Here is a 24,359-nt window from a genome sequence, read left to right on the forward strand (position 1 = left end):
CTATGGCAACAATTAGCTACTCGGGATTTTGTCACGGGGGTGCGGACGGGGGTGAGAGATGGAGGTCACTACCTCTCACTGCCTTCTAAATGCTGCATTCGCTATCGATCGTGACATCTAAAGGGTTAATCAGCCAGTGGCGGTGCATGTCTGGCTGTTATTGCAGGAGTTTTGCTGTCACCTAAGATGAACTCCTGCAGTGATCATGCAGTAAATTCTGATATTTCAGCACTTCCCTCCGATCACACACTATGATTGGTTATTCAGATTGACTGACAAATCACAGAGATCAGAGAATGGGTACTGCTGTAATTGGTCCCCCATCTCTTCCTGTGACGATCATCTGTTGGAATTTAAATCTATGACGTACATAGCACATCGTGATACAGGAACTCATACCTGCGCATGACATGCTATGTGTGTCTTTGGTCAGTAAGGTGTTAGATGTACCTGAAATTGGTGCCACTAACAAAACAAATACAACTCATCCCACAAAAAATCCTCATACAGCTACGTTAACAAAAAATTAAAATATCATGTTATCTGCAACGTGACAATGACAACAAGAAGAAAATGCTTTGCCCGAAAGGAGCAAATTGGGTAATTCCATAAGATGTTAATAAGAAGTTAGTCATTGCTTTCAAAATTGGAAATCTGTGTTGCTTTTTTTTTTTATAGCAAAGTGATATCTAACAGTGTAATTTTGTACCAATTTAAGCTCCATTAGATTCAGATGGTATCAAGGATTTTACCCAACATCTATGAAGCCTGTGACCTGGGCAATTGATAACATTTACATTGGTCCTCAGTGTGAGGAAATGTGCAATGGTCATGGAAGCTGTGTCAATGGGACCAAATGTATCTGTGATCCAGGCTACTCAGGTCCTACGTGCAAAGTCAGTATTAAGAATCCAGACTTCCTTAAAGATGATTTTGAAGGTGAGATAGTCTTACTTTCACAAACATAAAAAAGATATGCATGCAAACATTTGTATAGACGCATATAAGTGGTAAATGTAGCTTTATTATGTGTGTTAAGGCAGATTACATTTGATTCCAAGATATGTTAAACGCTCAACCCCTTCCCGTCTACTGCAGTTAACTATGGTAAATGGGTTGTCCAAGAGTAAAATATTTTTTTTAGGCATGGATTGATTAAGAATAATAAACATAGGAATAATCAGCTTCCAGTGCCCTTTAAGATCAAGTGCAGGCCTCTCCAAGTTTTTAGGCAGGTCCAGGAGTCATGGCACCACTGCAGCCAATTACAGACAGCTGGTTCAGGTGACTAGAAGAGTCCGTCATTGGAGAAACCTGAATAAATGAACAGTTATGACTTTGTTACCATTGCTTGTCAACAGGGAGCAAATTATATAGCTGTCCTATAAATGCTGCACTCCATCATGTCTTCTTTCCTTTTAGGTCAATTAGAATCAGATAGATTCCTATTAGTGAGTGGAGGAAAACCGTCTAGGAAATGCGGAATACTCTCCAGTGGAAACAATCTATTTTTTAGCGATGAAGGTTTGAGAATGCTGATGACAAGAGATCTGGATTTATCTTTAGCACGGTAAGAATTAGGCTTTTGACAATACTGTACTTTTAGAAAAGGACAATTTTTATTTATCTATTAAAGATAATTCTATTATATGTATTTATGTGGTGTGTTATATTAGGTCCAGGGGTGGGTACAATTCCTTTATTACTCCAGTCAGGGATTTAAGAATTTTCCCCATCCTTTCTCTTGATCCCAGAAGTTCAACCTCCTAAATATCAAATAGAGCACAATTAATTTAATTGTGTCGTACAGTTAAAGTTTTTACCTTCACAATAGGCACCAAGTTTAACCAGTGTGGCACATGTAGAATTATAAGCTAGAATTAAGTATACAATTACTTTGTAAAGAAATGTATACAAAAGTCAAAATGTATTTATTGTCCATAATTTATGCCACATCTCCACCCTGTTGCTCCAGCTGGCCACCTCCTCTGCCTACCCCTCAAGTTAGCCATTGTAAAGCCAAGTAAGATGATGTAACAGGCTGCAATAAGCCAGAACTCCAGCTATTCTTTTATAATTTGGCCAAAATCATTATGGGTGATATATTGTGGGGTTTCCATTCTGTTTCACATCTCTACAGCATAACAAAAATGTGTCCATGGTGCAATTGTTTTATTAATATTATATGCCAAATTACAGGTGTGATTTTTCTCAACTCAAGATAATTGTGCTTTCTAGGTTTGTGCAGTTTTTTATGCGGTTAGGATGTGGAAAAGCAGTGCCAGATCCCAGGAGTCAACCAGTGCTGCTGCAATACTCATTGGATGGTGGATTATCATGGAGCATTCTTCAAGAATTTCTCTTTAGTAACTCCAGTAATACTGGACGGTATATAGCCTTGGAAATTCCCCTAAAAGCTCGTTCTAGCTCCACTCGTCTTCGATGGTGGCAGCCATCAGAGAATGGACATTTCTACAGTCCCTGGGTAATTGATCAGGTAAACAATATTAATAATATTTACTTTGTTGGGTTTCCTTACAGATACAGTATTCATGGTTTTAGTTCTAGCCCTCCCCCCTCCAATTCTTATTTTTATGGCCGATTCAGCAAAGGTTTTAGGCCAGAATTCCAACATATAAAAACTTTGAAGAGTTGCAAAAAATGTTGCTCAGTGCTTAGTTGCGAAAATTAAGTTGCAACTTTTGGTGTTTCCACACCAGTTTCACCCAACTGTGTTAAAATGAGCATAGTTGGGGCAGGACAAAGCTACCATGGAGAGCGGCAACCATCACTTGCTACGCAACAAATCCTACTATAGTTCTGAACTAGAGTGAGATTGTGGCATGTTGCTTGTTTCATTAAGAGGCGTGCGCTTTTTAATTATTCACAAGCCTTGCACTCCACATGCCATGTACTATGTTAGGGACACTGGTAGCATGTGGTAGCAAGGCTTCTCTGGTCAAACGAGAACAAAGTAGAATTCTTGGGACTAAATGCAAAACGTTATGTGTGACAGAAAACAAACACTGCACATCACCCTGAAAACACCATCCGCACAGTCAAACATGGTGGTGGCAGAATCATGCTTTGAGGATGATTTTCTTCAGCAGGGACAGGAAAGCTGGTCAGAATTGATGAGAAGAAGGATAGCGCTAAATACACTGCAATCCTGGAGGAAAACAGGAAGACCTGTTGGTGTAGGTTCACCTTCCAGCAGGAGAAAAAACATAAATATTCTGCCAGAGCTATAATGGAATGGTTTAGATCAAAGAATATTCATATGTTTGAATGGCTTAGTCACAGTCCAGACTAAATCCCATTGAGAATCTGTGGCAAGACTAGAAAATTGCTGTTCACAGACGGTCTCCATCCAATCTCACTGAGCTAGAGCAATTTTGCAAAAACGAATGGGCAAAAATTTCAGCCTCTAGATGTGCAAAGCTGGTAGAGACATACTCAAGAAGACTTGCAGCAAAAGGTGGTCCTATAAAGTATTGACTCAGGAGGGCTAAATACAAATGCACATCACAATTTTCAGATTTATATCTCTTAAATATTTAGAAAACCATGTATCTTTTCCTTTACACTTCACAAATACTTGCTACTTAGTGTTGGTATATCACAATAAAATCCCAATAAAATACTTTAAAGATTTTGAGTGTAACGTGAAAAAATGTGGAAAAAATTCATGGGGTATGAATACTTTTTCAAGGCACTTTATATACTTTAGGATTTAAATTTCTTAAGACAGGGTTAAATATAATCTGTTTTCCTGATTTTTTTTTCTGGATGTTTTTCCAAAATATTATTTCTGTAACTATTGTTATTTTATATTATTGGAAAATCATACTCCAATGATCTCTTTCCTTGCTGCAACGTATACATTTTAATATCTAAGTAAAAGAGAAATGTTATTTAGGGTTCAGTATTCCTCCAGACACAAACATACTTCTTAAACAATTATGAAAAGTGTCTAATTGTTTTATGAAAACAATTAAAATTAAAAAAAATAAAGTTTAAATATATATGTTGTTATATTTCTAGATTCTTATTGGTGGTAATATATCTGGAAACACAGTGTTAGAGGATGATTTTACCACTTTGGACAACAAGAAATGGCTACTCCATCCTGGAGGCACAAAAATGTCCGTTTGTGGGTCTAGTGGTGACGCACTTGTGTTCATTGAGAAAGCCAGCACTCGTTATGTAGTAACAACAGACATTGTGGTAAATGAAGATTCTTTCATGCAGTTGGATTTTGCAGCTTCCTGCTCTGTTACAGACTCTTGCTATGGTAAGTAGTAAATAAAATAAAACTTTTGTTTTTCAAAAAGTGGTGTTACATAGTAAAAGTGTTAAAACACACACATTGTATTGTTAAAATTAAAACAAACTGTAAAATAGAATTAAAGGGGTTGTTCACTACTTTTACATTGTTGGCCTATCCATAGGATAGCTCATGAATGTCAGATTGGCCGGGGTCTGACACCCTCTACCCCCGCCGATCTGCTGTTCCAAGTGCCGGCCAGAAATGCATAGTACCGGAGCTGCTCTGTCTTCTGATAGTGGCCGCAGACGGGTACTGCACATCCGCCTCCTATTGAAATGAATAGGAAACGGATGTGCAATGTCTGGCCGCGGCCACTATCAGAAGATGGATCAGCTCCGGAACTGAGCATTTCTGACTGCCTGCTGCTGCCACCAGCACCGAAAACAGCTGATTGGCGAGGATGCGGGGTGTTGGACCCCGGTCTATCTGATATTGATGACCTCTCCTAAGGATAGGCCATCAATATAAAAGAAGGGGACAACCTCTTTAACGTGATTGCTCAATTTTTGTGGGTGTCCCACTGATGAAATCACTTGCACTTCGAAATGCGTTGAGAATTAAACCACATTCTTACCATCACATCTCGGATTTTTTTTAGTTAATATCCACCAGCATCACAGGGCACCCCCACCTCCTATTACCTAAAAACACACACACATTGTATTGTCACAATTGTAAATAGTTGTTAAATAATACTATTAATATTGTCGGGGGGAAGAAGAGCACGATAGTTTCCCATTGCAGCCAAGGCTCCCATAAGTTGCCATTTTTTTATTATTATTATTATTATTTATCTATAAAGCACCATTGATTCCATGGTGCTGTACATGAGAAGGGTTTACATACAGAAAACAGTAGGTGGGGTGTTGGTCGGGCGGCAGTTCTGGCACAGTGGTGAGGCAGCAGCTCGGGTGGTGGTGAGGCAGCAGCTTCGGTGGTGGTGAGGCAGCAGCTCAGGTGCTCGAGTCAATACACTAGGCCACTTTGGTGCTCCTCTGAAGCCCAGGAGCGTGATAGGCGTCAAAGGAATGCATCATTTACACTATATGCTGCAATGTCATAATATTACAGTACATGGCACAAGTTATCAAAATGTTTTAAAAATACTATAAATAAAACAAAAGTTTGAATCCAGATGTAACTAAGTTTACCTGAACAAGATAACACAGCACTGGGATTTCACAGACAAAAAAAGGTCATTTTTATCGTAATCTTTTTAAGTGAGATAACCTTCTGTAAAAAGTTATGAAGATGGTGCATTATTTATCTTGTTAAACTTCTGTACATGTGTGCCTCCTTTTTCCAAGTTTCACCCTTTCCCTGGCATTGGGTATCCTAAATATACTAGAATGTCGTAAGAACTGAGTCTGCATGAAATTTGACAGTTGCTGCCAGATAACTCTGAAATCACCCTTCCTATTACACCATTTAAAAAAACACAAAAACAATTAAAATAATTGCTATCACTGCATCCATAAAAGTCTGACCTATCAAAATATAAAATTAATTACAGCAAGAGCTGTGAAGAAAAAAAACACCAGAATTTTAGTTTCTTTTTGTCAATGCAAATTCACCGAAAAATGTAATACAAACGATTAAAATATTGTTCCATTCTAAAATTCTTGTAAATAAAATCTTCAGCTCGAGATGCAAAAAAATTAAATCACACAGCTCCACCAAGATAAAAATGTTACGAGTCTCAGGAAATGGCGAAACAAACCAATTTTATTTTCATACAAATTTTGGAAATTTTTTTCATTACCTTAATTAAAAAAAAAAAGTTTACAAATCTGGCATTACCATAATCCTGAAAACTGAACTGTGTGATCATATTGCTGGTTCATTTTAACCCTTCACCATAAAAATGAAAAAATGTAATAAAATTGTGTTTAGTTTTTTTTTTGTGAATTTCCCACACTTACCGTAAATTTTATTTATGTACATTGTATCCTAAAATGAAATTACAGCTTATCCTGCAAAAAAACAATTCCTCATATACTGTAGCTTTGTCAAACAATAAAATAAAAAGTTACAGGTCTTGGAATAAAGGGTGGAAAAAATGAAAGTGCAAAAAGAAAAATTGTCCTCAGCGAGAAGGGGTTAAAAATAAAGAAAAAAAAAAACAAATAACATACTTATATTGACATTTCTGTAATAACTGATCTATTAAAATTTAAAAGTAGTTAATCTGTATGTTACAGGCCAAAAGTGGCAAAAAATCTAAACACCAGAATTGTTTTCATGTAGTAACCATATCACTTTAATAAATGAAATAAAAAATGATCAAAAGGTCGTAAACTAAATGGTTTCAATTAAAATGTCAGCTTGCCATACAAAAAACAAGCCCTTATACAACTCCACTTACAGATCTCAGAAAATGGTGACACACACCAAACTTTTTTTTTACAAAGCTATGATTTTTTTTCGCCACTAAAATATGAAAAAAAAAACTATACAAGTTCAATATTCCCGGAATCGCACTGACCTGAAGAATCATGTTGGCAAGTGATTAAACAAAATGCCAAAACAATGGTGTAATTGTAATTTATTTTGTCATTATCAGGGATGACCGTTTTGGTATTTTATTTCCTGTTTTTCAGTTCATATAGTAAAATGAATGACCAAACTCACCCTGCAAAACAACAAGCCCGCATATGGCTTTGCCATTGGATAAATAGACAAGTTGTGTTTCTTGGCAGAAAGGAGGAAAAAAAATTGTCTCCAAAAAAAACTAAACTTTGCCAAATTAATGGGTTAAAAATAAAATCATAAATCTGGCTATAATCAAACTGGCCACTTGGCCTTATGTCTCATGCTTCCTGATCTATACAGAAGACTGTTCAGCAGTCTCATTATCATCACAGACAGGATTGCAATGAAACATAACACCTAGGTATAGATAACACAGTATACTACACCGTGTGTAGAATTATTAGGCAACTTGTATTTTAGAGGATTTTTTTTATTATTGATTAACAACTATGTTCTCAATCAACCCAAAAGACTTGATAAATATCAACGCTTAATATTTTTGGAAGTTGGTGGTGGTTTTTTTTTTAGATTTGGCCATCTTAGGAGGATATATGCTCTTGCAGGTAACTATTACTGTGCAGAATTATTAGGCAACTTAATAAAAACTAAATATATTCCCATCTCACTAGTTTATTTTCACCAGGTTAACCAATATAACCGCACAAAATTTAGAAATAAACATTTCTGACATGCAAAAACAAAACCCCAAAAAATGAGTGACTAATATACCATCCATAGATTCTGTCAGTTGCTTGATCTGTTTACGATCAACATTGCGTGCAGCAGCCACCACAGCTTCCCAGACACTGTTCCGAGAGGTGTACTGTTTTCCCTCCCTGTAGATCTCACATTTTATGAGGGACCACAGGTTCTCTATGGGGTTCAGATCAGGTGAACAAGGGGGCTATGTCATTATTTTTTATCTTTTAGACCTTTACTGGCCAGCCACGCTGTGGAGTAGTTGGATGCATGTGATGGAGCATTGTCCTGCATGAAAATCATGTTTCTCTTGAACGATACTAACTTCTTCCTGTACCACTGCTTGAAGAAGTTGACTTCCAGAAACTGGCAGTAGGTCTGAGAGTTGAGCTTCACTCCATCCTCAACCCGAAAAGGTCCCACAAGTTCATCTTTGATGATACCAGCCCATACCAGTACCCCACCTCCACCTAACTGATCCAGCCTCTGGCCCATCCATCTGACCCATCCACAGTCTCATTTTATCAGTCCATAAAACCTTTGAAAAATCAGTCTTGAGATATTTCTTGGCCCAGTCTTGACATTTTATCTTATGTTTTTTGGTCAAAGATAGTCGTTTTTCAGCCTTCCTTAGCTTGGCCATGTCCCTGAGTATGACACACCTTGTGCTTTTTGATACTCCAGTAATGTTGCAGCTCTGAAATATGGCCAAACTGTTGGCAAATGGCATCTTGGCAGCTTCACGCTTGATTTTCCTCAATTCATGGGCAGTTATTTTGTGCCTTTTTTGCCCAACACACTTCTTGCAACCCTGTTGGCTATTTGTCATGAAACGCTTGATTGTTTGGTGATCACGCTTCAAAAGTTTGGCAATTTCAAGACTGCTGCATCCCTCTGCAAGACATCTCACAATTTTGGACTTTTCAGAGCCTGTCAAATCTCTCTTCTGACCCATTTTGCCAAAGGAAAGGAAGTTGCCTAATAATTAAGCACACCTTATATAGGGTGTTGATGTCATTACATCACACCCCTCCTCATTACAGAGATGCACATCACCTGATTTACTTAATTGGTAGTTGGCTCTCAAGCCTATACAGCTTGGAGTAGGACAACATGTATAGAAAGTATCATGTGATCAAAATACTCATTTGCCTAATAATTCTGCACACAGTGTAGTTCTTAACGATGTATGATGTTACAACCTCCTTCATTCCTGCCTTCACAATAACATTTACCCTTATGAAACTTTAATACATTTCAGTAGAGTTTGAGTTATTCTATTGGTGCTAATGTCCATGTGTAAAACAAGAAATAGGAGTCTAATATTAGTCTTAATGGCCAGTCTGAAATTGCTACATCTTTGATTTTATTAGTAACTAGCTGTAGTACCCGGGCGTTGCCCGGTATAGTAACTATCTCTCTGTCTCTCTCCCAGTCTCTATCTATATGTCGCTGTCTGTCTTTCTGTCTGTCTCTTTCCTTGTCTGTCTGTGTCTATGTCTCTGTCTGTTTCTGTCTGTCTGTATTTGTATCAGTCTGTCTCCATCTCTCTGTCGGTCTGTCTCTCTCTCTATCTCTGTGTCTGTCTCTATGTGTGTGTCTGTCTCTCTCTTTCCCCGTCTGTCTCTTTCCCCGTCTGTCTCTTTCCTGGTCTGTCTCTCCCCGTCTGTCTCTTTCCCGGTCTGTCTCTTTCCCGGTCTGTCTCTTTCCCGGTCTGTCTCTTTCCCGGTCTGTCTCTTTCCAGGGCTGTCTCTTTCCAGGGCTGTCTCTTTCCAGGGCTGTCTCTTTCCATGGCTATCTCTTTCCATGGCTGTCTCTTTCCAGGGCTGTCTCTTTCCAGGGCTGTCTCTTTGCCCGGCTGTCTCTGCCCGGCTGTCTCTTTCCAGCGCTGTCTCTTTCCAGGGCTGTCTCTTTCCAGGGCTGTCTCTTTCCAGGGCTGACTCTTTGCCCGGCTGACTCTTTGCCCGGCTGACTCTTTGCCCGGCTGACTCTTTGCCCGGCTGACTCTTTGCCCGGCTGTCACTTTGCCCGGCTGTCTCTTTCCAGGGTTGTCTCTTTGCCCGGCTGTCTCTGTCTGTCTCTTTCCCCGTCTATCTCTTTCCACGTCCATCTCTTTCCACGTCTGTCTCTGTCTGTGACTCTGTCTTTTTCTGTCTCTCTCCATCCATCTCCCCACCTACATCTTATTACCTCACATATAAGCTTCTTATACTAACGGTTTATTTTGTTCCCATAGCAACCACTGACAGTTGCTATTAACTTGCAGCTCCCAGCTCCATTCAGTTTAATTGAGGCAGGATTTTAGAGTGTAACTGTAAAGCGCAGGGTTAAATTTTCCCATCAAAACATAGTCTATGACGTTCCCTGAGTCACATGGAGCGTTTGTGCAAAATTTCGTGATTGTAAATGCGACGGTGCGGATTTCTTTAGCGGACATACACCATACATACACACATACATACATACATACACTCAGCTTTATATATTAGATTTAAAAAGGTAGCAAAAATATCAAAAATACTATACATGTACCATATCATCCCATATTAAATCAAATGTCATTTTCTGATAATATGTTTCCTTTAAAAGTCAAAGCTAAAAGCATTCACTCCTGACAATAACTCCCAAAACTGTGTGAAAGTACCTATACCCTACATAACGAACTCCTCCATCATCCCACAACAAATTGTACTAAAAATTAACCACTTAATGTTCAGAACGAAAAAAGCCTTAGAGACTTATTACTACAAAAAAACAAGTCATTCCTTATCCACAGGCCACAGAATAACTACTTTGTAATCGCTGTGGCTTGCGAGCCCATGTGGCTCATGAGCCTATTAAGTGTGAGTTGTAGCTGTCTGCCAGCTTTTTGCATTCTACACCAGGGTTAGGACATGGCTATGAAGAGAATGTCTCCAAGTGGGGACTTTTGTGAGTAGATCCACACAGAGCACAAGAGCAAATCTGGATGTACACATACTGGCAGGGGGCTATAAATATGGTTAGCTGGAAGTAGGATGATAAAGCCGAGGGCTCTGGGTTTGGCTACTGGGGGGAGTGTGGGCACTGGATGTAGCTTGCTACCATCTCTCAGAGCTGAATGTGACTTTCAAGTTAAGATAGTTTAGGGACCAGTGCCCTAAGCTGTAGGCCAGCATGGATTGCAGACGATGGCACAACAGACAGGACAAGCCAAATGGCACAAGTGTCAGTGAGGGCAGGATAGCAGGGTATGCTGAATGGCAAGCAGACCAGCTGAGCAAAAAAAATGCTCCATTACTAACCCCTAGGCTTGATACCATCTGATATTACACAGCTGACATCAACCCCATAAAATATAACCTTGGTTGCCACCGCACCAGGGCAATCAGGAAAAGCCAGGCAAAGTGCCAGAATTGGTGCATCTAATGTGATGTACCAATTCTGGGCAGCTGCGAGCTAATATTTGTAGGCCGAGAAAGAGATAAATAACTATGGACCTTCCCAACTTGATAATATCAGACACCAGCTCTCTGCTTTATAGTGGCTGGTAATCAAATAATTTTTTTTTGTTTTTATTATTTAATTTAATTCACAGAAGCACCTGCAAGTCAGAGATGTGTCCATGCATCTTTCCCATCATGTTCCCTTTTCATTTGAGTGTTGTTTCTATTTCAGTGATTTTTCAGCCCACCCCCCCCCTCTCTCCTTTCCCAGCCCTTCTGTTAGAGTCTTCCAGAAAAATGCTAGAGTTTCCCATTGACTTCCATTATACTTGGTATTCGAGTCGAGCCTATCAGAGTGTCTGACCTGCTTGATTCGAGTAACAAGTACTCAAGCATTTTAGTGCTCGCTCATCACTAGTAAATATGCATTAAATAGTGTCATTGAAAAGTACAACACATCCTACAAAAAAAGTCTACCTTTACAGAGCTTTTTCGACTCAATAAGGGCTTGCTCACATGAGCATATACATTGGATGAGTACTATCTGATGTTTTATCTGATACCCCGCACTCCAACGTTATAGTATAAAGCGGTGCAGATCGCGGGGTTTTTTTCTCATGCCAATTCAGCAGCATATATCCTACAGCGCACACCCATTCAAGTCTATGATTGCGTGTGAAACATCGGACTGCACCCAGATGTCATCCAAGTGCAGTGCGATTTACACCAACACAGACAATGGAGAAGATGGAGAAATTAAGTCCTCCATTTTCTCCACATCTGTTGTACAATTCTCTCATGCGAGAGAATGGGATCACAGTAAAATTACACTCAGCTCAATTTCTGTTTGGAGTGAGCCGAGTGTCCTTACTATAATTGATCTGATCATCTCGGAACAGAGAAGAATCACCCGTGTGAGCCCAGCCTTTGTTAAATGTTGCCACAGTGAATGCAGCAACACAACCAAACCTCTCTGATACAGAAGGTGCTACGGTAATATAAAAATATCAAGGTAATGGCATTTATTACGAAGGTAAAGCACATCAATACCCACATTTTTCTCAGTTTTTAGAATAATAATTTGAAATTCATATAGTAATATTGGTTTGCACTTTGTTTGAATTTCTTTTTCCTTAATTATCACTACAGACCTCATGAATCTCACATGTGAATCTAAATCAAAACATTGAAAATTCAGGCACTTCGATCCTGTTCAGCCGTCTTTAAATACATAATTTAACACCTTCCTCTATGAACTGACAGGTGATTGACATGATCAAACATTTCCTGCTGAATAACAGTAAATGTGATGGATCAAAGCTGTCACTGACGCTCCACTCTTTAGATTTATTCAGTGATTAGTAAAGTTCACATTTGCTTCTACAATTTCCCAAAATATAGCTCAGTGTGTCTGATTATTCCCAGGACCTCACTATCACTTAAAAATTCTAAATAATATTGATGTTTTTATAATAACTTGCTAAGGTATATTTTTCATGTTCCTTGAATATTCCATTTTCCCTTCACAGACAATTAGATGTGTTCAAACTAATCTGGTGCTTATTAACAAAAACAATAGCTACAATACATAGGTTAAAACAGCCAAGGCCAATTGTTATACTTTTGCTACATAAGGGCTGGTGCACAAGAATCTGAAATGTATTTCCCTTTTTTGCTCATTTATCATACATTAAAATTCAGAAGTTTATCCCAAAAAAAGAATTGCGCTTTTCCGAGACCCTTTCCGGTTTCATTTTTTTGAAGTGTGGGGCTCAGTGATGGCTTATGTTTTGCGTCTTGAGCTGATGTTTTTAATTTTCCATTTTTGTGTAAATTTGATATAGATGCGTCTGTTATTGCATTTTAAATCAATATTGCAGCAACCAAAAAAATGAAATGTTAGTGTTTGGAATTTTTTTTATTGCTACACCGTGTATCGATCAGATGAATTGATTTTATATATTGATAGATTGGGCGTTCCTAAACTCGGTAATAGCAAATATGTGTATTTTTTTTTTATTTTTGTAATTGTTTTATTTTCAATGGGGCAAAAGGTGGGTGATTTGAACTTTTAGTTGTTTTATTTTTTTATATTTTTTTTAAGTTTTTTTTTGGGGGGGGGGGTTTACACATTTATTTTACTAGTCCCCCTAAGGGACTTTTTCACTGCACAGTCCAGTTGCTTCTATCAGGAAAATATACTGATCTTCTGTGAGCGCTGGCACTTTTCCAGCTCTCAAAGGAAGTGACTTATGTCAGCATCAGGGGTCATCATCTGACCCTGCACTTTCATGGTAACATCTTGGCGCCCCATGATCGAGTCATGGAGCTGCCGATGGTGGCAGGGAAGAGCTTTAAATCATGCTATCAGTGTTTCATAGCATGATCTAAGGCGTTAACATGCCTGTTATTATTATTATTTATTATTATAGCGCCATTTATTCCATGGCGCTTTACAAGTGAAAGAGGGTATACGTACAACAATCATTAACAGTACAAAACAGACTGGTATAGGAGGAGAGAGGACCCTGCCCACGAGGGCTCACAGTCTACAGGGAATGGGTGATGGTACAATAGGTGAGGACAGAGCTGGTTGCGCAGTGGTCTACTGGACTGAGGGCTATTGTAGGTTAGCTGCACATGTGTGCTGATCAGGTCAGCAGACATGTGTAGGGATTACCGGGGGGACACAGCCAATGACATAATAGTATGTCATTGGTTGTGAAGGGGTTAAAGTCACAGTTTATTCCCATTTTCTCGGTTACTGGCTGCCTTTGCAGTATATCAAAGATGGCTAGTTCCCTAGATAAAGAGTGCATGATTGCATGCTTTTTCTTTTAGGCTCTGTACCCACGCTGCATATTTTGACGATGATTTTGATGCAAATTTTCAGAACTCTGCAGCAAAATCTGCATGTCCATTGTGAAGTCAGCAAAGTCTATGAGAATTCAGAAGCGCTGTGCCCATGTTATTTTTCCCTTGCGTATTTGGTGCAGATTTCTTTTTTTCTGCACCAAATCTGCACTAAATACGCAAGATAAAAATAAGCAGCATGGGCACAGCACTTCTGAATTCTCATAGACTTTGCTGGCTTCACAATGGACATGCAGATTTTGCTGCAGATTTCTGAAAATACGCGTCAAAACTACACAGCGTGGGCACTGGACCTTAGAGCCTGTAAACAATATTCTCAAGTTGCCATGCTGCTGGTCTGAACTGTTAGTCTTCAAGATCACCACTCCTCTGCTTCCTACTTAACAAAGATCGTGTGGTTAGACCACCTTGTTAACTTACGTATATGTCAATTTATACTAATATATAAAGGCTGATTCCAAATTATAGTTAGCATTAATTTCTTTGACAACAAAGTATTCTCCTCTTAGTTTTCCATCATTACAGGTTAGTACCGAGTTTCTAAGTTATAGTAAGTTATAGTGTATCCATAGAATAGAGAATGACTTACTGAGAGCTGGTCTGACAGGTAGTACCATGCAGCTTCTCCTAACCCCTCCTTTCTCCACTTCCCTTGACTGACAGGTCTCTCAATATGTGTGCGTATAAAGAGAGACACAGGTCAGTCAAGGAGAAAAGGGTAGGAAGAATCCTCAAATCTGCCTCCTAAACTAGTCATCTTAGTTATATGGTCCCTGTTCAGCTTTAAAGAAATATGTTTTTTTTCTGAAAGCCACAGTGTTTCAGAGTATTTCTATTTCACCCATTGATTACAGGGAAATGCCACATCTTTAGTAAGAGAAATATATTGGTAATGGTGTAACTATTTAACCTCACAGGAACATGCATTGTGTGTAAAATTACCTTCTGGTTTTTTTAAACCATCAATACATAGTAAATAAATTACCATTGCCATTCACTAGAAAAATGTAATCTCTATTTTTTCTGTCTGTCTTTCATAGCTATTGAATTAGAATTTTCAGTGGATCTGGGGCTCACATGGAATACTGTACTCAAAGATTGCCTCCCTACCAACGTGGAATGTAATAAGTATCAACTTCAGAGAGTTTTGGTGTCTGACACCTTTAATAAGTGGACCAGGTTTACATTGCCTCTCCCTGAATATACCAGGTAAATAAGAAAAATACTGAATTGGCTTATTGATCCTATTTATATTATTGCTTATAATATATAAAACTAAAACTTACATTATATTTTAACCTTCTACTTTCTTAGCCATTAAACAAATTGGTAACTGTAATATTGTTGGCTCATCAGTGATATTAATTTGATTTGAAATGATTATTTAGCCATGACCTCATTATTTGAAATCTGAAGATAGAAACTTTGTAAATCTTTTAGAATTCTAGTTCCAAATAAGTTTTACAACATCCAATTTTACTTTTTCATCTATTAATTTAATGTGGCTATGGGCTCTGTTCTCATGACTTCAAGGTTTTCATTTTTACAGGGTCTATAGATATTAGTTATCTGTTGTGATTCTTCTTGTTCTGTTTTTGATGGTTTTGTCGGGTTTCCAATTTCTACTTCCTTTAATTTTTTAAAGCCTAAAATAACATAGAATGCAATGGTATTCTGGCTAACAAACAGGAACAGAAATTTGATGGAAAAGCTAGAAATTTGTTTTTGTCACGTTAGGCTCTTTTCAATGTGACCTTTTGATTTTTTGAACACTTTACTTCATTTCCTGGCATAAGATTCCTATTCATTTAACATGTTTGTTCAGTCTTTAGAGAATAAAGCATACCACTCTATATTGAATATATTCTAATATTTTCTAATGAGCTTTGTATTTCATCATTCTCTATTTTCAATAAGTCTGCATTCTTCTAATATTTTCATCCCATCAGTTCGACAAGGCAATCTTCTGTGAGCTTCAGCAGTTCAAATGTCTTAAGTTCACAGTTTGTAACTACAGTGATACATTTAACATATATCTGGATTGTACAGTATATAAAATGCATCCAGTTTTTCACTAGAAGGGTCAAATTAAATAATATTAAATAGCAACTACATGTTTTTCATAAATAAATAGTAGTGATGGGCGGACCCGGACTGTAAAAGTCCGGATCCGCATGGTTTCAAAGTTGCCCGGGTGCCGGGCCTGGGATTCCAGGTGTTTTGATCCAGATCTGGCACTTAAAAAATTAAAATAAAGGAAATATAAAGAAAATAAAAATGAAGCAAGCACTTCATAATTACCAAGGCTCCGTCGCTGCTGTGCGCTGTTCCTTCAGCCTCCCTGCGCCTCTCATCATTGCTCTGCTTTCATATGCACTCCTTTCCCCACCAAACAGCCAGCCTGGCCTCTGTGATTGTGATTAGTTGTAGTCAGATGTGCCCCCAGCCTGTGTGACAGCGTCTGCCTGCAACCAGTCATCGTTCATCATGGCTCATTAATTCTCTCTCTGGAGCTCACAGCGGGCAGTCATGCTCTATGGCCCCTCGCTGTGACTGAGATGTAGCAGAGCTGGAATCACCATGGTACCTTGTTTGGATTACGTTGAGCCGGCAGTGGTGTCTAGGGGTTCAATAAAGTGGTGAAAGAGGGGTTTTTTTGTATTTTATTCCAAATAAAGGATTTTTCAGTGTCTGTGTTTATTTACTTTCACTTACAGATTAGTGATGGGGGTTCTCATAGACACCTGCCATCACTAATCTAGGGCTTAGTAGCAGCTGTGGGCTGCTATTAACCCCTTATTACTCTGATTACCACCTTACCAGGACAAAGAGAAGAGCCAGGTAAAGCACCAGGCTTGTCAGATCTAATGGATGCAACAATCCTGGGCGACTACAGGTTGCTGTTTTTAAAGAGAAACCAAGGAAAAAAAAATTGTGAAAACATACCCTGCTGTAACTAAATAAAAGCATAGTGCATATAAACATAGGGTAATTAGTAAACAAGCTCCATGTATACCATCTCATACTCCAGCTTACTTTTTTGTTTTTATGTAGCTTTTTTTAGGTTGCTGTTTTTAGGCTGGGAGGGCAGCCAATAACTATGGCCCTCCCCGGTCTAAGAATACCAATCCCCAGTTGTCAGGGTTTATCTTGGTTGGGTATCAAAATTGGGGGGGGGGAAACCGCATGCTGTTTTTTTAATTTATTTATGTAATTTAAAAAAAAAAGCCGCATGCGGTCCAGGTCTAAAATGTGAACCAGGGCCTCTAGTAACACAATCACATGGATTATGCAGTTCTCAAATATGACACATTAATATATTTACATTTACTCAAGTTCTGTTTCTAAAATGTTAAGATATTTTCAGTTTTTTCTTGTAGTCCTGCACACCATAATGTCATGTATTTAATTTAAATGGTCTGTAATGTTGCTGCATGATCAATGCAAACTATATTTATTCCAAAATAATAAAGAGGTTATTTTTGGATGCTGTACTTATAACTGGAAAGTACAGAAATTAGACGTTGCTGTAATTTTATTAACTTAAACTGCAAAACTCCCTGAAGAAACTTTTTGTGTAATTAGTCATTATCTTTGTAAGTTGTCGCTTAGGTGGAAAAAAAGTATTGCACATCAACACTCTCATTGAGAGGCTGTGAGCTGATGAGAATTGTGTAATGGTGTTCATTATTATATAATATTTTATATTCTTTAAGACAGTATTGTACTTAGATTTTCTTTCAAATGTTTCATTACTTAAAAGCTGAGAATAATCTAACTATAAAGTGTGAGCCCCTGTGGGCAGGGTCTTCTCCTCCTGTACCAGTCTGTGCCTTGTTTTGTTTATGATTATTGCACTTGTCTATGTATGCCCCTTTACACATGTGAAGTGCCATGGACTAAATAGTGCAATAATAATAACTAAATTGATAACTATTTATTTATAGATATGTTTGTTTTTTTGTAGATCTCAGGCTACAAGGTTTCGCTGGAATCAACCGTCACCTTTTGATAAGCAGCAAACTTGGGCTATTGATAACGTCTACATTGGAGATGGTTGCGTAGATATGTGTAGTGGTCATGGACGCTGTGTACAAGGGAATTGTGTGTAAGTATCACTTGTCACTGTAAAGCTTTAACCAAAGATTGTCTCTTCTAAGACATAGAATGAATATGAAAATTGACATAACTCTTCATGGGAAAGTATCATAGTCTCATAAGTGAATGGGAAAAATAAAACAAGTTAGCAAGGTATATATTGGGTAAATGTGAATAGCAAAAAGAGATATGAAACAAAATGCTGTAAATTTGAAAGTAATAATAATAATAATAAGTTTTATTTCTATAGCGCCAACATATTCCGCAGCGCTTTACAATTAAGAGGGAACATGTACAGACAATATGAGACAATACAAAATAACAAAATTAAGATACCAGGAGGAGTGAGGGCCCTGCTCGTAAGCTTACATTCTATGAGGAAATAGGGGAGACACAAAAGGTGAATGGGGGGGAGAAAAGCTTGTCAATGTAGGAACACAAACTTGTTGAAGTGGGAAACACCATCAACGTACTAGAGTGCATGGATATTATATATTGGATTATTTTTTTCTAAGCAAATATATCATTGTTTCTCACTGTTGAGGTTGATTTTTAAAGCCCTGAGTCCAGATGAGTGGTTGTTACAGCATCATGGTGCAGGGAGGTGGATAGGCCAGAGCAACAGAGGCTATAATGGCTGGTGGAGTATAAAAGCATTCCACAGAGTAGCAGGAGGGTCAGTGAAGGGGGACTGAATCGGAGCCAGAAGAATAGCACAGTAGTGAAAATGCATAGATTTAGCAGAAACCAGGGACGCAGCTGAGCTAGGTAGATGAAGACACTCTCCATAGCAAAGGAGCAGAGCACAACCATGTAGCTAAGGTATGTCATGTGACAATTGAGATGAGCAGAGCCAAGCATTGTAGCCAAATTAAGTATAAAATTTCACTCACTGTGATACAATAATACAACGTGAAATTATAAGTGCAGAACCTGAGTGGGTGGTTAATTCATTAACACCCAACCAGCCACCTTCCCCAATAATTAAACGGTCAAACACAGTTCATCATTTGGAAGGTGACTGTTCACAACTTTGATTGAAGAAAATGTATAACCTGTAAAAGATAAAGTGCAAATACTTAATATAAATTACATAAAGATGTGCATTTTCTGTAGGACAAGTCTTTGGCAATGTTGGTTCCTTCATCATATACCAAATCACAGAATTATGTATACATACCATATCCAGTCTCCTCAGGGGTCCCATAATGACCAAAATAAAACTTTGCACACCCAGATGTCTAGCGGGCACCACTTGGTTGGTGGACTGTGTCACACACCAGTAAAGGTTAAACTGGTACCTTGATGGTTAAGGGGCCTGGCCACTAGAGCAGTAAACCAATAGAAATCAACCAGTACCTTGGCTGTAAAGGGGTCTGTATGTTAGGGTTCCTTCCTCCAGTACCTATCGTCTGATCACACTTCGTTCAAGGATTAGTCTCTAGTTACAATGCTATTTACACACTGTGGAGATTCACGCTATTTTGCATTTTGTCTCCTTTGCTCTGGTGCCACAAACCACACACTGCATCCAACTTTCACAACTGAACAACTATTTGTCTGTGACAATGGCTCATTAGGCCCTCATTGATTCTTTCTAGAATTAACCAATCTTTCCTGTCAGCTGACCCCTCCCAGGGTGAGCTAGTCACAACACTTAACTATTTCTATCCCCTTAGAGGAGATAATTATATATTAATTAAACATCCAAACTGGTTAGTACCAATAGTTATGTAATAAAGCCCACTTCTTGTTACTAAGGACCAGCCACAGTGCATTAGCGCTTACCAGAACTAAACTAAATGTGCAAACTCTACTACATAAAATCCTATAACCCCGGATATTCCCTATACCATACCTAAAAAAAACCTCATATACTTTCCAACAGGGAGGGAGGGCAGGATACCAACAGTCGTCACTGGAGCATGGTGTCTTAACCCGCCAAAACCCTGTGTAAAAATAATCTGTGGGTTGCGTCTTGCTATCTATTCCCGACCCTGTTTGCCTGCCTGCCCTTGCTTCCCATGTCACCGTCATAGACGTTAATTCCAGCACAGGCAAATAGACAGGGGCTGGAATAGAGAGCAAAACCCAACCCAAATATACCTGCCCCTGTTGCACCTGTCAATCAGTTAGCAGTGCATTGCTGGAACTCTACTTGAACATATTTCTGAAATAAAACATCCAGTCTCTGAACAAATTATATGCTTAGATTCAGCATCCTCATGCCAGTATAACACTGGCTTTACATTATGTACGAAAATCCTGCTAGTTGGTTCCTTTTAACCCCTTAAGTCTGCACACTCCTCCAAACCTGCAAACTGAAATCCAAAACCTTATGAAGGCCAAAATTGAAAACATCAAGCTCCATATCCATAAGGTGAATTCCATCCTCTCTTAGGTATGACACATTTGCTTCCAACAGCAAATGCTGAACCATTAGCCCACTAATCAGCCTAATAAACTTGGTCATTGATTTATTTATCTTTATCCTGGCATTATTAAGTGCTGAAATAGAAATCGCATTCCGCCATTTTAGGCGTTCTATTTCTAACCAAATAATTAAAATCTGAGGATAAAAATCCCAGATGCACAACAAATCCCTCATCATTTTTTTGTTAAAATATGCATAAGAAAGGCGCCAATATTATTGCCCCTAGCATGTTTCAACTATACAGTATGTGAGGAGGCCCTCAATGTCTAATTGCCTCGTAAAAATGAGGCAGAATTTGATCTCATGTCAATACCCGCAAACCCATCCAATGTATATTCACTGCCTCCTTGTGAAAACCAAAATACCTGCCACCCAGTCGAACCTATGACCCCTTGTCAGCCCAGTAAATATAAGAGTGGACACTTCCAAATTTTACACCTTTTAGAGTCTAAACATGGGGAGAGACATGTAAGTCAAACTGTGAGATTATGCACCATTGAGAAAAGAGTGAGAAGTATAATGCATTGGGGACAAACCCAAATACTGTACACAGAATGTAAAACAGACATAAAGTGAAACCTAGCCTAACCTAGACTAAAGGCCCCGTCACACTAAGCAACATCGCTAGCAACATCGCTGCTAACGAACAACTTTTGTGACGTTGCTAGCGATGTTGCTGTGTGTGACATCCAGCAACAACCTGGCCCCTGCTGTGAGGTCGTTGGTTGTTGCTGAATGTCCTGGGCCATTTTTTAGTTGTTGCTGTCCCGCTGTGAAGCACAGATCGCTGTGTGTGACAGCGAGAGAGCAACAACTAAATGTGCAGGCAGCAGGAGCCGGCTTCTGCGGAGGCTGGTAACCACAGTAAACATCGGGTAACCAAGAAGCCCTGTCCTTGGTTACCCGATATTTACCTTTGTTACCAGCCTCCGCCGCTCTCACTGTCAGTGCCGGCTCCTGCTCTGTGCACATGTAGCTGCAGGACACATCGGGTTAATTAACCCGATGTGTGCTGTAGCTAGGAGAGCAGGGAGCCAGCGCTAAGCATTGTGCGCTGCTCCCTGCTCTGTGCACATTTAGCTGCAGCACACATCGGGTAATTAACCCGATGTGTGCTGTAACTAGGAGAGCAGGGAGCCAGCGCTCAGTATGCGCTGCTCCCTGTTCTCTGCACGTGTAGCTCCGTGCGCTGGTAACCAAGGTAAATATCGGGTTGGTTACCCGATATTTACCTTAGTAACCAAGCGCAGCATCTTCCACGCGGCGCTGGGGGCTGGTCACTGGTTGCTGGTGAGCTCACCAGCAACTCGTGTAGCCACGCTCCAGCGATCCCTGCCAGGTCAGGTTGCTGGTGGGATCGCTGGAGTGTCGCAGTGTGACATCTCACCAGCAACCTCCTAGCAACTTACCAGCGATCCCTATCGTTGTTGGGATCGCTGGTAAGTTGCTTAGTGTGACTGGACCTTAACAAAGAGTAACCCACCTCTAGACACTCTGCTACACAATCTTGAAAGCATCAAATCGGGCATGACACACTTTAGGAAACCTCAGAAAGATTAACCATCATACCCTTACACAATTTATCAGTCTTAAGGCCGCTTTACACGCTGCGACATCGCTAGCGATGTCGCTAGCGATCGCACCCGCCCCCATCGTGCGTGCGTCATGGGCAAATCTCTGCCCGTGGCGAACAATATTGCTAGTACGCGTCACACACACATACCTTCCTAACGACGTCGCTGTGGCCGGCGAACAAACTCTTTTTAAAGGGGGTGGTTCGTGCGACGTTACACAGCGGGCCACCAATAGAAGCGGAGGGGCGGAGAGCAGCCGCATTAACGTCACTCCCACCTCGTTGCAGGACGCAGGGACGCTGTTGTTCGTGGTTCCCGGGGTGTCACACGTAGCGATGTGTGCTGCCTCAGGAACGACGAACAACCTGCGTCCCAAAAGAGCAACGGTATTTGAGAAAGGAACGACGTGTCAATAATTAACAATTTGTGCTGCTTTTTGGATCGTTAGCGGTCGCTCGTAGGTGTCACACGCAACAACGTCACCAACAACGCCAGATGTGCGTCATGAATTCCGTGACCCCAGTGATATCTCGTTAGTGATGTCGTTGCATGTAACGGGGCTTTAAGGCCTGAAAAATTCTATACATAGGACCTCATTCTGCAGGAACACATGTTAACATTGAAAACCATCCTGGAAAGATCTACCAGGGCTGACCAGCTTCCCTATCCTAAAAACCTCTCCCCCGTCCCACCTTTTAAATGCTACTCGTAACCTTCTCTCTCCTAATTCTGTCCTCACATCCTACATACAACCAATAGCACGTAAGGGCACCCAAAAGGTTAGTGTCTAAAGACCAGATCATTCATCTTTATATGTAACCAATTAACTAGCATAACAATGGCCGGCCAGATCTACAAGTGTGCTTCACCTCTTGTGCCCCCTTCTTCCTCATAGATTGTAAGCTTTCGAGCAGGGCCCTACTGTAGCTGTTGAATTATGTACTATTTTGTTTTGTATTTGTCTATACAACACCCCACCGGATTGTAAAGTGCTGCGGAATATGTTGGTGCTATATAAATAAACTTTATTATTATTATAACCTCATGAAATGCTAAGAAAAAAGCCAACTTAAAAAGGGATTGTTTATAGTGTGATATCCAAACCCTCCCTAGTTGATCAAAAAGACCCTCTAACATAGTAAAAAGACACAGGTCTCCTGCTGTCCTGAGTCCGCAAACCGTTATGGAACCCCTTAGGCTATGTTCACATGGGGCTTTTTTGGTAAGTTTTTTTTCCTGGCCAAAACCTGATTTTGTGGCAGGAAATTTTCTTTGAGTTATCAGCGTTTTTGGTGCGTTTTTAGTGGCATTTTTGTTGCGTTTTTTTCTACAAAATGGGCTGTATCAATGAAAAAACCTTGCAAAAAAGAATTAATATGTTCATTCTTTTAAATCTGCAGCAAAAATGCAGATATTTGACAAAACAGTCAGGAAAAAACCTGCAGTGTTTGTGTGTGCATGAGATTTCAGAAATCTCATATACTTTGGTGGTACTCTAAAAAGCAGCTTTTTATTAGCATGGATTTGCATAAGACCAAGGCAAATCTGCAGCTAAAAAAAGCAGCAAAAACTTACCAAAAAAGGCCTGTGTGAACATACCCTTAGCCTGCCTGACAACAAAAACCTTGATGACATCTTCACTCTCAATTAACTGAAACAACAATGACAAAGGAAACATAGCCCTAGTAACCAAAGATGGGGAAACATTACCTTCCACTAAGTCCCGTTTCACACGTCAGTGAAAAACACTGACGTTCTTCACTGACGTGTAAAACACGCACATGTCCCTCCGTGTTCCGTGATTCATGGCACATGTGGGTTGTCCATGTGCAATCCGTGATTGCATATGGACATTACTCACCTGCCTTCGCTCCTACTATCCATGGTGCTGAAGTCTCTGGTTCTGCAGCATCCGCCCACCGCTCTCAGCAGCTACTTCCTGGTCGGCTATTCCTGCTCTCATGAATATTCATGAGCCAGGCACGAGCTGCCGAGAGCGGAGGCTGCAGAGCGAATCGCAGGCAAGGTAGGTTGAAAATATTTAATATTTAATATGTCCGTGATTTTCTGGTGCATGTTTCACGGATCACACATGGATCACACCATAGTGTGGTCCGTGGGTCATCAGTGATGCCAGAAAAAACAGACTTGTCTCTGTGCAGAATCACGGCCATGGGTGTACGCTGCACGGAGACACGTTCAGTGAAAAATCACTGATGTGTGAGCAGACCCATTGATTATAATGGGTCTGCGTATGTCAGTGATTCTGGTACGTATAAAAAAGCACATAGGTACCAGAATCACTGATGTGTGAAGGGGGCCTAAACGTGATAAAATATACCTTCCAAGCGATTTAATCCACCACCATTCACTTACAACAGATTTTCCAGCTT

The 24,359-nt window shown here is 39.7% G+C and overlaps 1 protein-coding gene across 4 annotated transcripts in view; it reads left to right on the forward strand.

Annotated features, from left to right (window-relative positions):
• Positions 1 to 24,359, forward strand: part of RELN (reelin) — a 906,715-nt gene that overhangs the window by 814,815 nt on the left and 67,541 nt on the right. For all 4 annotated transcript variants that reach the window (XM_075345182.1, XM_075345183.1, XM_075345181.1 and 1 more), the window contains 6 exons: positions 719 to 939; positions 1,423 to 1,570; positions 2,239 to 2,497; positions 4,045 to 4,294; positions 14,901 to 15,069; positions 17,828 to 17,968. In XM_075345182.1, the coding sequence (XP_075201297.1) occupies positions 719 to 939; positions 1,423 to 1,570; positions 2,239 to 2,497; positions 4,045 to 4,294; positions 14,901 to 15,069; positions 17,828 to 17,968 (1,188 nt within the window). The remainder of the gene's footprint in view (positions 1 to 718; positions 940 to 1,422; positions 1,571 to 2,238; positions 2,498 to 4,044; positions 4,295 to 14,900; positions 15,070 to 17,827; positions 17,969 to 24,359) is intronic.

The sequence above is a fragment of the Anomaloglossus baeobatrachus genome, chromosome 4 (assembly GCF_048569485.1).
Source record: "Anomaloglossus baeobatrachus isolate aAnoBae1 chromosome 4, aAnoBae1.hap1, whole genome shotgun sequence".
Classification (NCBI taxonomy): Eukaryota; Metazoa; Chordata; class Amphibia; order Anura; family Aromobatidae; genus Anomaloglossus; species Anomaloglossus baeobatrachus.